The following is a 16,473-nucleotide window of genomic DNA, read 5'->3' as shown; positions in this document are numbered from 1 at the left end:
AAAAATGTGATCCAGAAAAAACCCTGGCTTTTAAGTTAGGGGACTCGGATTCAAATTCTCCCACTGATCCATCTGAGTGAGTGTTCTTATGTGTGTGAGGCTCTCTCTGTCTCTCTCTGTGTATCCCTGTCTCTGTCTTTGTGTCTCTTCTTTGTCTATCTCTCTTTATCTGCCTTTGTATTTCCCTGTGTGTCTCTCTCTCTGTCTCTGACTCTGCTCTCTATCTCTGTGCTCTATCTGTTTCTCACTGTCTCTCTCTGTGTCTCCCTTTATATCTGTCTCTGTCTTTCTCCTGTGTCTCTCATTGTCTCTGTATGTGTTTCTCCTTCCTCTCTCTCTGACTCCAATCAAAAACATCAGATCAAAGATCTGAAAAATCAAAAAACATTAAGCTGAGAAATATTAAATAATAGTCTTGTTATGCCAAAGTTCCCTTTTAATGGGGTGACCCAGTTCCTCCAATTGTCCTATTTCGTTATTCTGCCTTAGGTTATAACAGTCCCCTCTTAATGTTTGAGATAAAGGTTTTATAGACATTCCTTAATGTTTGACAAGATAAAGGTTTATCCATTTCAGATGTCATTAGACTATCAGTAATGTCATTGTTCTTGTTATTCCATAAAAAGCTTGCTGCCCCAATACTTGGGGCTAGACTCTTTGAGATGATAGTCTCATCTAGCCCTGGGATCAACATGGATCCATTGGTCCCAGTATTTCTCTCCATTTAATAAATTATTGAATTGGTCTCTAATCTCTGTCTTGCTCAGTTTCTTCAGCATTACATTTGGAGGCCCCCCAATGAGATAATTAGAAAATGAGCAGGATTAGAGATAAGAGACTTTCCAGTCTCTGCTTTGGGCAGGGTGGCTGCGTATCTGAATTCTTGGCCTGGAAAGGTCAGGCCCTCCTGGATTTTTTTCCAGAGCCTCCTGGAAAGAGAGCAGTTTCCAGCCACAATAGCCTGATGGTAGACAATCCCATTTCGGCCACAGGAGAGTAAGTTTGTCTGGGTACCTTTTGGGGTACTATCTGGTTATGTCTTAAGACTTGTTTTGTTTGTTTGGTTTGGTTGATTAGTGACTAACCGGACATGGTTGCACGGTTGTCACTTGGGGTGCCCTTTTTGGGGGTACCAGTTGGTTTGGGTAGTTTGGTTGGTTAGTGACTAACTGGACATGGTTGCACGGTTGTCACTTTTGGGGTGCCCTTTTCTTGGGGTACTGGTTGGTTTGGTTGATTAGTGACTAACCGGATGTGGTTATCACTTGGGGTGCCCTTTTTGGGGGTGCCATTTTCTTGGTTGATGAGTGGCCTACTGGACGCAGGGGTCGCTACTGGAGTATGAAATACGGAATTCTGGACGAGGTAAAAGACTTTTTCTTTCCTTATTTTGTGGTGGACACTGCAGTCATCAAGACTGCAGTCATTGTTTGGAGCTCTTGGGAGCTCTGGCACAATTCTTTAGGAATTGCTGCAGCTCTATCTCTAAAAAGAGATATGAGGGAGGCTACAAAGATTTGGAAAACTACGTTTTTACCTGTCACAATCTAGACACTCCGCTGCCTCAAAAATCTTTTCCTGGAGCAGATGCTTTGCTTGAGGAAACTCTTTCTGTCCGAACCTTTTTCCAGAGACACAGGCCCGTCCTTTGCATCTCGATGCATTTCTATGAGAGGTCCTCCCACTTCTTCCATTGAGTGGGAAGTATATACATTTGAAAACGGGACTCGGTTTCCCTGCTTTGGTCATCCTGTGTTAGTTAGAGCAATGCCGGCCCCTCCTGCTTTTGCATGCTCAGGGGGCTAGCTACAAAGACTGGGGATTTTAAAACGCCATTTGGTTTGACTTTAATGTTAGTGTCCTAATGAATGTTGTAATTGTGCAGTCTAAGTGTGATCAGTGTTCTGTATGTCTTGTATGTTATTAGACAGTCTAGTTGTGCTCTGTGTTCTATGTGATTTTTGTGAAATTGTTTGTAATTTGTTTGTCTGTTTCGGTAACTTAAGAGCTTTGTTAAATTTAAGAACAATGATCAAATTTGGGAATTGGTTATTTCAATACTGAACTCCAGCTGGTGAAAACATTTGATTAGGAATTTAAAGATAATACTAAATTTGGGAAATGAATTGGTTATCCTTAAGTATAAGATCTTAAAGGAACAATAACTTGTTAAAGAAGTTCTGTTAACTTTCCTGAAAGAGTTCATGTGCCTCTAATTTTACCTAAAGTATGTAACAAGGACTTTTCCGAAAGCTTCATCTCTGGCCAAGCTGGGCTTTGGAGAAGTCCATTGGGAATAATAGCCACATGAGGCCAGAAGGAGAGAAAGAGACTATGTTGTTTTATTATTTGAAATGAGATAGAAATGGATTATATACTTTAAATCCAGCCCTGCTGGACATGTAGGTTTTATGGGATTCCCCCACCCACCTACTGATTTCTGCTACTTTAAATGTTGGGTGGGGTAGGGATCTTTTGTAAAGATTTAAACTCGCCTCCCACTGCTGCTACTTCAGCTATAGGAGCATTTAGTTAGCCTGGAGTGAAGTTTAGTTCAACTTCGCTCCCCATCCTTGTCTCTTTGGAAGTGTATTTGGGGGAAGGGTAGTCACATGGAATTCTATTCTTCCCCCTCCCTCTAAACTGTTCCAGATATTTTTTAATCAAGTTGTAGCTACCTGGTTCTTGGTTAAAAGCAGCAAACTGATAAGGTTATGGTAAATATCTGTTTAGGATTTGTTACTAGAGATAAAATTTCTTGGGTTTGTAATTAATATGTCGCTGTTTTTTCCTCCTGTAACTGATTTCTATAATCGGAGCAATGGTCAATAAGAAATTGTTGATCCAATTCCTGGAGCATCTGCTCCAGGAAAAGATTTTTGAGGCAGCGGAGTGTATAGATTGTGACAGGTAAAAACTTAGTTTTCCAAATCTTTGTAGCCTCCCTCATATCTCTTTTTAGAGATAGAGCCGCAGCAATTCCTAAAGAATTGTGCCAGAGCTCCCAAGAGCTCCAAACAATGACTGCAGTCTTGATGACTGCAGTGTCCACCACAAGATAAGGAAAGAAAAAGTCTTTTATCTCGTCCAGAATTCCGTATTTCACACAATTTCACACACAATTAATTGAATCAAACATACCTTGCTGTTTCCAATCTGGTTATCTGTAATCATTATATCCTAAATACCTGAGCAAATAAGTATTTAGTCTAGTCATCTATTGGTTACTAGATATTGTGTCTGGATATTCAAGTTTTTTTAAGGTTTATAACTAACGAGAGGCCACATCTTGTAGCAGTCCTCGTGGACCAGTTTTTCTATCTCAGACCGTCCTAACTTTTCTTTGTTAGGTTTGTTTTTATTTCTAGATTTTGTCAAATTGCAGATATATTGACTTGCTTCTGGGACCTAGATCAAGCTTTGATTGTCAGCACACCACACTGCATACACCCATCCCCCTTGCGGATTGAGCATCGTCCCTGTTCAGCATGAAGAAGCAATTGACAGCCATCACCCACTTTTCCTGATGTAATTTGGACTGATATGGGGGAGTGAAAAGGTGGTTGACTTATTAGAATTTTCACTGTATTACTGTGCTGTGTTTAAGACTTGGGATGGAAATTGTTAAACTTGTGTAACTATTGCTGTTATGTTTGAGGGACTTTTAGTCTGTTATGTATATGCATATGTATATGATTTATATGTGGGATGGTCATTTGATAATTCCTTTCCAAAAGAAAAAAAGGGAGGAGAAGAAATAGGAAATTGGGAAAACTGGTATCTTGCTAGTTCAGATTTAATTGGAAGTCCTTTACTCCTTGCTTAATTTACTAGACTATGATTTGCTGGTTGTGCTTCTTTTGGAAATCCCTTATTCTGTTGGAATTGCCCTGGCAGACTCAGTTTTGGGGATAATTTTTTAGAAACAACCAGAAATTGGATACCTGTCTTAGAACTGGCAGTCTCTCTGAGCTGTTTCTCCACTCCTGTTACCCCAGGTCCTTAATTAGTATTTCAGCGTACTTAAAAGGACCTTTCTATTTCTATTTGATATCGAGGCCTCTAAAAGTTTGGGGTTTGCCTGCCGTGATCTAACTGTGCATAATTTGCTCAGATATCTGATCCTCTCTGCAGTCTCTGGGCCGGACAGGTGGGGCTACTCCAAGCCTTGCCCTTCTCTCCTGGAGCTGGCCCTCTGAATGGGCAACACAACTGCCTTGAGCCCTGCTGCTCTGTAAGCAGAGGCCGAGTCATGCACAAATGACCACAGCTGTCCATATGCTCCCCAACTGCAGAGGATCTGACAATTGATTGTCAGAAATAATTGAAATAAGGAACTTTGTGTATTGCTGATTAACTCTGGGGTTATGAGGGAGAGACTTGACCTTGCCATAAGTCCTTGCATTTGTCTTGCTTTATTTTGATTTTTATTTGGTCTATTTACTTCACATAGGGTTGTTCAAATTATGGTGCTAAGGCCTTCTAGAGGAAGATAATTCAAAGATTTGAATAGTTCCAAAAGAAAAAGGGGGGAATGTTATGCCAAAGTTCCCTTTTAATGGGGTGACCCAGTTCTTCCAATTGTCCTATTTCATTATTCTGCCTTAGGTTATAACCGTCCCCTCTTAATGTTTGAGATAAAAGTTTTATAGACATTCCTTAATGTTTGACAAGATAAAGGTTTATCCATTTCAGATGTCATTAGAATATTAGAATATTAGAATACCTTGTTATTCCATAAAAAGCTTGCTGCCCCAATACTCGGGGCTAGACTCTTTGAGATGATAGTCTCATCTAGCCCTGGGATCAACATGGATCCATTGGTCCCAGTATTTCTCTCCATTTAATAAATTATTGAATTGGTCTCTAATCTCTGCCTTGCTCAGTTTCTTCGGCATTACAGTCCAAATAGGCAAGAGGTCTCCATTGTTTTGCATTTTCTTATGCTCATAACTGCCTCATAACTATAGGTATTAAAATACCATTTTTGCATATATAGTTTTAAAACCTACCTCACTAATGATTATCAGTGAAGTAGTTATATCTCTGTGTAGTTTTATCTCTGAACATGTATCACTGATGATGTAATTTTCTGAAACTTTCATAGCACAGATTACTGATTTCTTTTTTGTCCTACTGTTGATTGAATACTAATCTAAGAAATAGGTTGTAAAGAAGCACTGATTCATATTCTTAAAACTGGCTCTGCTCCTGCCTGCCTCTCTAGACTTTTTAGCCACCACCAATACCCTTCTCACCTTGGAAAAAGACTCTGTCCCTACTATTTTCTCACTCTGGAAGATCCCTTCACCCCTGTGGTCCTCTCCTCTGAGTGGTGAGTTCCTTCTGAAACCCCATTTTGAGCAAATGCCCAAGCCAGTCAAGTTCATTCCTTTCCCTAACATATTCTGGACTCTCTAGAGTGACTTCTCCATCCTCTCTCCTTTTAAGTTCTTTTATGTGCTATCTTCCTTCATTAGAATGTAAGCTTCTCAAGGGCAGGAACTTATTTTCTTTTTGTTTCTATTTATATTCCCAGCACTTAGTATAATGGCTGACATATAGTGACAAATAAATGTTTTATAAACTAAAGGTCCATGAAAAAATATCTTAGAATGGTGAACATAAATAACCTTCCTGTGTGGAAGAGAATTCTTGGAGAAGATTGCTGTGAACTAGGGCCCTTCTTTTTTGTTCAAATTTAGTGGTGAAGGAGACTCTCAACTTGAGCTGGATGCCACTGGCTTTCCTTCCTCAGGAAGTGATTCATTCTGTAATCAGCCACAGGAACATGACTTCACCTAACATTTTTGCCTAAATAACTTGTGAAGATTTTGACTAATTGTGCTGATCTAGAAAAATCATTCAAAAATGGTCACTTAGCAGAAGTTTCTGGCAAGTTTTTTCATCTGATAATAAGATAGGAAACATTAATTAATAGCACATGACTTAAATTGTGCTTTATATGAAGCCAGTAAGAATCAGCTATTTTCTCTAAATTAGACAATTACAAACATAAAATTCTATACAGAGAAGTGGAAAAAGGACTGAGCCAGAAGTCACAAGACTCAAGTTCTACTCCAAACTCATTCTCCAGTTAGTTAGAGGTGCTTGACTCTTTTGCATAGTATTTCTGGGCCTCAGTTTCCTATAAAATGAGAAGATTGGATCAGATGATCTCTCAGATCTCTTTCAGCTTTATGATCTTATGAATTCTATTAAAAATTATTTTTAAGTTATGAAACAGACTGATAAAAATTTAATAGCCCCATGAATGAACAAGAGGATTTCAAGGCCACACACATAGCCAAGAATCTCTTCTATGCTCTCCCCCTTAAATGGTCATGTAGCTTTTGATTGAATTTCTACAGTGATGGGGAGTCACTTACTTCCTGAGATAACCCAATCCATTTTGTAGTGACTAACTGTTAAAAATATTAAGCTGAAATCTTATTCAATGAAACAATGAAACTTTGCTCTCAGGAGCCCAAAGAGTCAAATCAAATTGCTCTTCCATGTGACAGTCTTTCATATTCTTTAAAATACTTACTTTCCCTTAAAGTTTTCCATATTAAACAAACCATATAAACATACCATATAAACATTCCATATTAAACATTCCTTTTGATCATATTTCAGATTGGTTTCCTTTCACCTTTTTGATAGACCTCTGATTCTCTCCAGGCTATCAATGTCCTCCTTAAAATATGGTAGTCCCAAATGAATGAAAAGCATTCATTAAGCACTTGCTAGATGCCATATACTGCTCAAAACATAGAAAATATTAATCCAAAAGTGAGATATTCCTTGAACTCAAAGAGCTTACATTCTAAGATATTTTCAATGAAATATTATGTGCAAACTGATTATTTTATAATCTACTGCAAGAGCTTAGGATAAGAGGCACATTTGGAGAAAAACTCTAGGCTCAACTATCCCCCTGCATTCCTAATGATATTCATGCTTAATACTATTACCTCTCTTTGCAACTTTCAAATTAGAACTATATCTCTATCTACATATGTATATATATATGTATGTACATGTATGCATATATACAGATGTATATACATATATACATGCATACACACCACACACATATGTGTATATATATACATATGATTAAAACAGCCAGGTGACATAGTACCAGACCTGGAGTCAGGAAGACTCATCTTCCTGAGTTTCAAACCTGGCTTTAGATACTTACTAGCTGTGTAATTCCGGCCAATTCGCTTAATCTTGTTTACCTCAGTTTCCTCAACTACAAAATGAGCTAGAGAAGAAAATAGCAAACTACTCCAGTATCTTTGTCAAGAAAGTCCCAAATGGGGTGGCAAAGAATTGGACACAGCTACAATGACTAAGAATAACAAAAAATGTGCATCTCTATAACAGCATATACATACACATCCCTGTCTATACACATCCATAATGGATAGGAAAGAGAAGCAGGCTCAGAATCAGAATGAACTGAATTTGTTTCCCTTCCTTTTGAAACATATAAACTGAGTGAATGTATAACACTGGGCATGCCATTTAATTTTTTTGTACCCAAAGGGACTCTCAAAGCCTGTAAGTTGTAGAAAGTACCAGTTCCTATTAATGGACTGATTTAATCACACTACACTGATTTAATCATAGATCTGACTAAATTTTATATCATTGATTTAGAGAACTTCTCTATAAATAAACTCTCTACCATCACTGATAGGCAATTTTTTTTTTTTAACATATTCTTAAAGCATTGCCTGAGAAAATGGAATTTTATGAGCTCACCCAGGGTAACATAGTCAATCAATATGTATCCTAGACAGACATGAATACTGGCCAATCCTTTCTCCACTATGACATGCTGCATTCACTTATTCTGACCCTCACATATACACAAATATCTCTATCCAGCTATCTTCTTATCCCTAAGTAAATATGTTTTATAAATATAACTAATTAAAAATTTTTTCCCATTTCCCATCTGAAACATTATTAACATTACCTGAAAGAAAACTATTACAATTAAAGATGCTGCATCTTTGGAGCAAGGAAAAGTGCCAGCTACCTGCCCTACCCTTTTTCACCCCAGATCTATTTATCTTTCTAAAAAAGTGTGCTTATTAGCTTTTCTTTTATACTTCTCTAGCCCCATTATTCTCTCACAGAGGATTGTGTTGATATACTGGTTTCCTAAGAACCTCAGCAGGCCCCAGGATAAAAGAATCTCATTGTGGATTTATTTGTTTTTTGTTTGTTTGTTTTGTTTTTGTCTTTAGCTCTCCTAGAATACATAACTTGGGTTACTTCCTCTTGATACAACTTGAGACTGTGGTCTTTATTGGAACATCCTAGTAAGTAATAATTCCCTTAGGAGGCAACATGTTATTGTAGACAGTCATGTAGATAGTCATAAATGCCCATGTTCAGATCCTGCCTCAGACACTAATTAGTTATGTGACTGAGAACAAGACATTTAATCTTCTGTGCCCGAATTTTTTAAATTGTAAAATAAGAGATTGATTTCAATAGCACCTAATATGCCTTCTGGATCTAAATCTATGATTCAATCCAATTTTAAGAGAACTAAACTTTTGATTTTGGAGGGTCACATTTGAATGATGAGGGAAGGGCTTGCTCATATAAAGTCTCCATGCTGACACTGGAATAAGAAATGCTAACTTCTCTAGAGCTAGTGATCTTTAATTCAATGTTCTTACACCAAGGGTTTGGGATTCTTCCACATGCTGTAATGTCCTGGCCAGCAAGGCTGGCATGCAATTATCTTCCTTCCCTATCATTTTGTGTCAAACAATAAGCTGATAGGGAAACAATAAGACCTTAACTGCTACACCAGCAGACCTAATACTGTGGTTTTAAGTGGTTTCAGATTTAACATTAGACCCCATCTTTTTCTAGCACAGAATTTGATAGTTTTTAAAGAATTCAGAAAGGAGTTTCAGTTTTCAGGCTATTTAAGGAAGCTCCTGGGGATGTAAGTTGTAGCACTGTTGAGCAATGCTCACTTCATTCAGGATTGCACATGTGTTCAGACTGACCACTGCCTTCAAAGAAATGGCTCTTCAGTGCTGGAAATGCTATCAACATAACCTACTTCTGTGCCCCAGTTAATAAATATTCTTCTGGTCAATGTTAGCAAAAATACTTTTCCCCCTTCATATAAATTCTTGAGAATCTCTTGAAATTTAGAAAAGTTTATAAAGCTGGCCACAAGTTAAGAAAGTATAACATTTTCCATTAATTTAGAAAGCACTTCCTGAAAAAAAATTAACATTTGAAAGACAGTGTGGTACAATGGAAAAACCCTTGGGTATGAAGTCAAAAGCCATGGCTTCAATCCCCAGTTCTGCCCAGTGTGACCTGGAGCATATTGCTTCATTTCTCTGGGCCTTTGCTTCCTTTGATATAAAGTAGAGAAGCTGCAGTTGATGACCTTTAAAATTTTATTCCAGTTCTAAATCTATGATCTTTCTAATCTAGATAGACAAAGTGTTTCATTCAGAATGCTAGATGATAGAGTGGGTCAGAAATACTGTCTTCTTTAGGATATAAATTCCTTGAGGGGAGGCTCTCTTTTTGCCTTTATTTTAATCCTAAGTACTTAATAAATCTATCTTTACTTCATTATGCTTTATATATAATAGGTATTTAAATAATTATTAAATAATTATTGAATAGGTATAGAAATATAGATCATTGTAAGCTAAGAGTGTGAGAAAGTCTTAAATAGATTATGTGTATTGACTTAGGCCACTTGGAAACCTTTTGATAGCATCATTCTGCTTGGAAATACCTAAAGAAGCTTCATTTATCCATTAAACTAAGCCTATTTTCAATACTGTGGTAAAGTGGAGTCCCAGATATTCAGCATTCCACTTGACTTGGTTAAACCCCTTATACTCTCTAAGATTCAGTTTCCTCATTGTCAAAAAGGAGGAGTGGACTGAATGACTTCTAAGGATCCTTCTAAGTTTAATTTCATGATTGTGTAGTTCTAAGGAGTATTGTTAAGTCTGAATTTATCTTTGACTTCCACCTGTGTGACCTTGACTTAGCCTCTTCAGTTCTCAGTTCTTTCATTTGTAAATAAAGGGCACTGGGATTTTCTTTATAATTCCATACCTTAGGTCATTTATTCAATACTTTATCATCTTGTTCAAAGTATCATCAAAGTTTCTAAAATATATATGTTGCAACAGAATTACTTGCAACCACTCCTATGATTCTGGAAGAGAGTGAGGCTGTCAACTTTAGTTGCCTTATTTAAAACCAATTCATGGGCAAGTCAAGATATCATTGGGATGTCACTGGTCCTCTTATGAAACAAAGGATAAACAATCAATAACAGCTGTAGCTCTCTATAAAGTCATATGAAGGAGTCGAGAAAAAAGGGAAAAAAGAAATTTACATAATAACTTTATTATATATTTAGAGGGAATAGCAAGTTGTATATAGTAGATTTGCAATTTCATACACAATCATGTTTTTTATTGTACTGAGTTTTGTAAATGCTTATTTTGTTCTGTGAATTGAAAATGAAATAAATTTATAATACAAAATAAATAACTAAAATTTATGAAGGCAAAAAAAAGTCATTTCTGCCATTTGGAAGGTAAGTATTATATGAAAAGAATAGCAAAAGTTGAGTAATATCACATTACCATAGATTTAGAGTTGGAAGGAAATTTGTAAATCTTTGAGACTCCTCATTTTAAACATGAGTTTGGACTCAAAGATCTACAAAGAGTTTTAATGACTTGCCCAGAGCCACATAGTTAGTCTTACACATAGTTTGGATGACTGGTTTGTCATTATCTGAGAAGGAAATTGACCAAATAGACATCCTAAGATCCTTTATAGTCCCTTAAGACGCAATGATTCTATGAAACACAAAGCAACATTATTAGACTAATCATACTTGATGTTTTTGAGCTCCAAATATTCACAGATATATGTTCCAAGAGTTGTGGTAAAACTGATAAAGCATTGGATTTGGAGTCAGAGGTCTTCTTTGGGCTCTGCTCCTAATTTCCAAGACTGTGCCCACATATCATGCCAGAGTAGCCTTCTCATCCTAAAAATTCAATCTTCCTCCTGCAGTCTCCTCAGCTTAGGAACAGACTTTGTTGCTGGCCTTCTCATCCTGAAAATACATTCTTCCCCTTCCTTTTATTGGCTGATTCTTCCTAGAATCTCCATTTTAGGAAAATGCTTAGGCCAGCCATGTCTTCATGCCTTTCTGAGTTCCTTCCCCCCATTAAAATGTAATATTCCTTGAATTGTCTTAGGAAGATTCTGAAGATCACCTGGCAGGATAAGAGACTAGATACTGAGGTCCTTTCTTGAACTAAACTGCCAAGCATTCCAACTCTATTGAAGAGAGCACAATTCCATTGGGCTAGTCACATTGTTTGAATACCAAATGTACATTTGCCAAAAGAAAATTATGGAAACCTCACTCTGGGCAAGTGCTCACAAGGTGGTAGAAAAAGTGATACAAGGACATGCTTAAGGTATCTCCTAACTTTAGAAATGATTGCATGACATGAGAAACACTGGCATAGGACTGCCCAGCATGGCATACCCTCATCAGAGAAGTTGCTTTACTCTATGAGCAAAACAGAATTGAATTAGTCCAAAAAAATGCTTGATGTGCAAAATTACAGAAGGTACCCAAAATGTTCATATGGACTATTTGTGTCTGACCCATGGCAGAGCATTCTGAGATTGTTTTGGTCTAATCAGCCACAGTTGGACACAATGTAACTTAACTCTAACTTAGTGATGTCATTTTGATCCACTTTGAGAACGAAGGACAACAACCAAACACACTCTTTGAAGGGAGAGACTATCTTTCTTTCTTCTTCTATCTGTTCTCCCAGCACTTAACACACAGTATCTAGCATACAGTGATGTTTAATACATGTTGTCCTCTTTGGGCCTTGGGTAAATAATTTAAGTCTATTGCTATTCTTTATATTATTATACTTTTATGGAATTTGGGTTAATCTAAGTAGTAATATCAGATCTAAACACAGTCACAGTATAGAATATATAATTCTAAGTTATATATAATGCCTGCCTTCCAAATAGTTGAAATGAATTTATCTTTTTTATATATTCATATATTTCATTTATTTATTTATTTTGTTTTGGAAATTATTTTATTTTCAATTTCCAGAACAAAATAATTTCCAAAACATAGTACATTGAAAAAGATAATTGCACACAAAACTGCAAATTTATCATGTATAACAGAAATTTATATTGTGTATGTTAGAAGCACTGTCCAAAGAAATTGGTCTGCCTTCTCCTTTCTTCTTTCCTCCCATACAGACCAGTCTGAAATGCCAGGGCTTAAAGGTACTTGGTAAGAATAGAAAATACTCAAGAATGAAATCATTTGGAATGCAATCTCTCTGAATTATGAAAGGCAATTTCAGACTCAGCTAAGGGAGGTCACTAATTTGCCTAAAACCTAATCACACCATTCAGAGATCATCATTTCACTGGGTTCTTTTTTTTTTTTTTTTAAATAAAAAGATAAATAGGGTAAAGAATAGGTTTAAGCAAATTTTAGCAGAAACATCCCACTAAGAAGGACTCCTAAGTCTTGCCCTTATATAACATGTCACTGGTATTAATAAATATACACACACATAAAATACATATATACCCACATGGACACACCATAATATATGTATACACATATACTTATGTATTTTACATATATACACACATGCATATGTTTGTGTGTATATGTGTGTGTATGTATAGATCTCCAGGCCTCAGTCAGGGAATCTCAAGAAGTTGCATGTTACACTTGCCAAATGTCCTTAATAATAATAAAAAAATGAATAAATAGAAAGGATATATTAAGCCATTATTACATATCTATCACTATGCTAAGCACTGAGTATACAAATATAAGCAATCAAGACAAGTCCTGACTTCAAGGAGCTTACATTCTAATGGGGATAATAAAACATATAATAAGTAACTAGAAGAGGAAAAGACAGTAATAACTCATTCAGTGGTTTGGAGATGTCCAAGAAAGGAATGAAGATAACCTTTATACATAATCTTTGTTTTACAAAGAGCTTTCCTTATGTCAAATGTATAAGATTTTCATTCTATTTTATTATACATAAGTATAAATGTTTATTGTATGTGTGTGTACCCATAAGGAAACATTCTCAGAGGGATTAATTGACTTTTCCACAGATACATAGATATTAAGCATTACTGGTTGAAATTGAACTCATATTTTTTTATTCCAAGTCCAATGCTCTTCCCATATGCCATGTTGTCTTTCATAACATCAGATATAGCAAAGCTTACCTGTGCCAAAGCTTTCTTCTCCACACAGAGAACATCTTCCAGAGTCCATCAGATTTGAAAAGAATTTCCAACCTGCTGGGGTCTCATATACAGGGACTTTAAGTGATTTGGCCACCCTAAAAAAAAGAAGAAAAAGTAATACAACAGTTAATTCATATACTCCTTTCCCTTTTCTTTGTATAGATAAAGGCACCCAGAAATTATTGAACCAGTGCCTATTGTTCATAAGTTTATGGGCAGCATTTGATAATTTATCTATATTGAGAAATGGGAGAAGCTGTTGAATTTAGTAGTTACTTGAGATCAAATTCTACTGTAATACTTAATAATCCTGTGATCATGTACATAAATTCTCCATACCATAATTCCCTTATTTAAAATGGGAATAATATTATCTGCAGAACTTAACTCACAGAGTTGTGAGACTCAGCTATGATAAAATATGTAAATCATTTTGTAACCCTTAAAGGACTATATAAGTGATAAATTAAATGTTATTGCCATTATTATAAAGTTCAGGATATCACACTATGGAAAGTGGTTAATTAAATCAATAAATTATATCTGAATTTTTCCTTTATAGTAATGATTCATGATCCTGTTTTTAATGATATGAAGATATAATATAAATAATGAGAAGTCTGAACTTTATCTCTAAGCTTCCTTCAGGTTTAAAGCTATGATCCTCCATCTTAACTTACTGATTTGCACCTCTATTTTGGATTTTTCCCAAGTAATTTACCTTCCACTTGTTCCTGAACCTCTCCTTCCTATGAAAATAGTAGTGATCTTATAATTTTAGATAATAGAGAACTTGTAAGACAGTAGAAGTAAGTGTTGTGTCCTTTGTTCCCTAAGCTTAAGAAGGCCTTGGATGGTGGGTGACATGGAGAAGAAGCAATGGCAAAATACTGCATTAGATCATGGACCTCACTTAGCAGTCACTATCTATTAGAATACCAAGACAATTCCCAGCTTAGAAGATGAAGTTCAAACCAATGACCCAAATCTCATTTTTCATCTAAATTAACAGTTTTATTTGGCATTTACTCAGGCAAGATGTTTTCCAATAGTTTCCTTTATTTCATCTTCAATTATGAATTCCCCTTTTTATTTTTGATATAATCATATTTTCTTCTCTTTTTAAAATTTAAAAATCAAACAAACTTTATTAGTTTTTTTTTAAATAGCTCTGGTACTTTTTTTGCTTTCAGTTTTATTAATCTCTTCTTTGATTTTCAGAATCTCTACCTTGATATTTAGATAGATATCTTTTTATGTTTATTATTTCAGGTTTTAAAAAAAATAACATGGCCAATGCATTTCTTTTTTCCCCTTGTTTTTCTGGTGAAGAGGTTTAGGGATAGAAAATGATTTTTTTTTTTTCCTAAGGACTACTTCACCTGGAGTATCTGTTATGTTTGGGTACACTATTGCACATTATTTAATGACATTTTTCTATTGTTTCTATGCTTGGTTTTTTGACACATCAATTCTTCAGGATTCAAATATTTAGGGTCTCATTGATTTTTATTACTTTATTTCTAAACCCCTTATTGAGTGTTATTTTTATCCAAAGAAGCCCTAAGTATCTATTATCATCACATTCCAATAAGGAATAGAATAAACTTGCCCATTGATGTGGCAACAGTGATTTAGTAAGGTTAAGACTTAGGAATTTTCAGAATTTAAGGAAATTTTAGAAATACTGAAAACTTGTAAGAAAGGAAGATTTCATATTTTTGAAAAAGCTAAATAACTCTAGATCTCTTATTTTCCCTATTTTCCCTAATATTATTTATTGCCATAGCCCTTCTTGCAATAAGCTGTGACCCTGAAAAACAGTTCTTGGGGTTATCTTTCAACACCTTATGAACAAAGATGATGTATTGTTTTAGATTACATTTTGCAAGAGTATTGTCAATAAGTAATTCAAAACACTTCTGGAACCCTAATATATAGCAGTGCACTTCATACTAACTTATTAACCAAATAATCATTCTATATATTTCATCTCAATTGTCTAATCCTAAAGAGAAAATAAATATTTTCTTATAATGGTAGGCTAATGGTTTTCAATCTACCATGGCTGTTTTTAAAATTAGTAGCAGAAAACTGACTATGGTATAAAAATATTAAAGGTCAAAGTTATTGAGCCTATATATAAATAGAATCATAGAATTTTAGGTAGGGTAGCAAGGAACAACAAAAGTCATTTCTATCAACTGTCTAGTCTTTGCAGAAATCTAATAGACAACATATCTTACTTAATCTCTATTTGAACATTTTAATTGTTGGACAGTTCTAACAATATTTTTATGTTCCCCTTATAGTGAACTAAAATCCATCTTCCTTCCCATCAATACTGATTCTTTTCTCTGGAGTAATGCAGAGTAAGTTTATTATCTCTTTCACCTGATAGCTCTTTAAATGTTGAAGGACAACTACTCTTTCCTCAGTTTAAGCTCCATCAGCTCTTTCAACCATTTCTCATATGACAGTTTTCATGATTCTCACCATTCTGACCACTCTTCTCCATGTGCACTCCAGTTTGTCACTCAACCCAAACTGAATTCATCTTTGTGTATACAACTTTGAGATCTCATTTATGGTTTTAAATAGAAGAAGAAAATAACATAAATTCATTGTTGGTAGAATTGTAAAATGATGCAATCATTTTGGAGAGCAATCTGGAATTATGTCCAAAGACTTATTAAAATATCTGTTATACTATTTTAGCCACTAATACCATTACTTGGATTATTTCCAAAGATTACTAAGGAAAAAGGAAAAGAAACTATATGTTCTAAAATGTTTATTTCAGTTCCCTTTGTGGTGACAAAGAACTGAAAATTTCAGGATGCCCACCAATTGGGGAATGGCTGAACAAGCTGTGATATATGATTCTGATGGAATACTATTGTGCTATAAGCAATAATGATTTAGAATCAGTGCCCTTAGAAAGACATGAAATAATGAAGAATAAAATCAGCAGAACCAAGAAAACACTGTATACAGTAATAGCAGTATTGTTTTAAGAATGATTTTGAGCAACTAAATCAGTATGGCTATTATAAATACCCAAATTAACTACAAAAGATATATGAAGGAAGCTGTCACTTT

The 16,473-nt window shown here is 35.3% G+C and overlaps 1 protein-coding gene across 1 annotated transcript in view; it reads right to left on the bottom strand.

Annotated features, from left to right (window-relative positions):
* The window catches only part of PGM5 (phosphoglucomutase 5), a 288,406-nt gene that overhangs the window by 63,134 nt on the left and 208,799 nt on the right, over nucleotides 1-16,473 (bottom strand). Inside the window, exon 7 of the mRNA XM_031943510.1 lies at nucleotides 13,351-13,466. Within this exon, the coding sequence (XP_031799370.1) occupies nucleotides 13,351-13,466 (116 nt within the window). The remainder of the gene's footprint in view (nucleotides 1-13,350; nucleotides 13,467-16,473) is intronic.

Source organism: Sarcophilus harrisii, chromosome 1 (genome assembly GCF_902635505.1).
Source record: "Sarcophilus harrisii chromosome 1, mSarHar1.11, whole genome shotgun sequence".
NCBI lineage: Eukaryota > Metazoa > Chordata > Mammalia > Dasyuromorphia > Dasyuridae > Sarcophilus > Sarcophilus harrisii.
The sequence above is the reverse complement of the archived record's forward strand: the minus strand, read 5'-3'. Positions and strand labels throughout refer to the sequence as shown.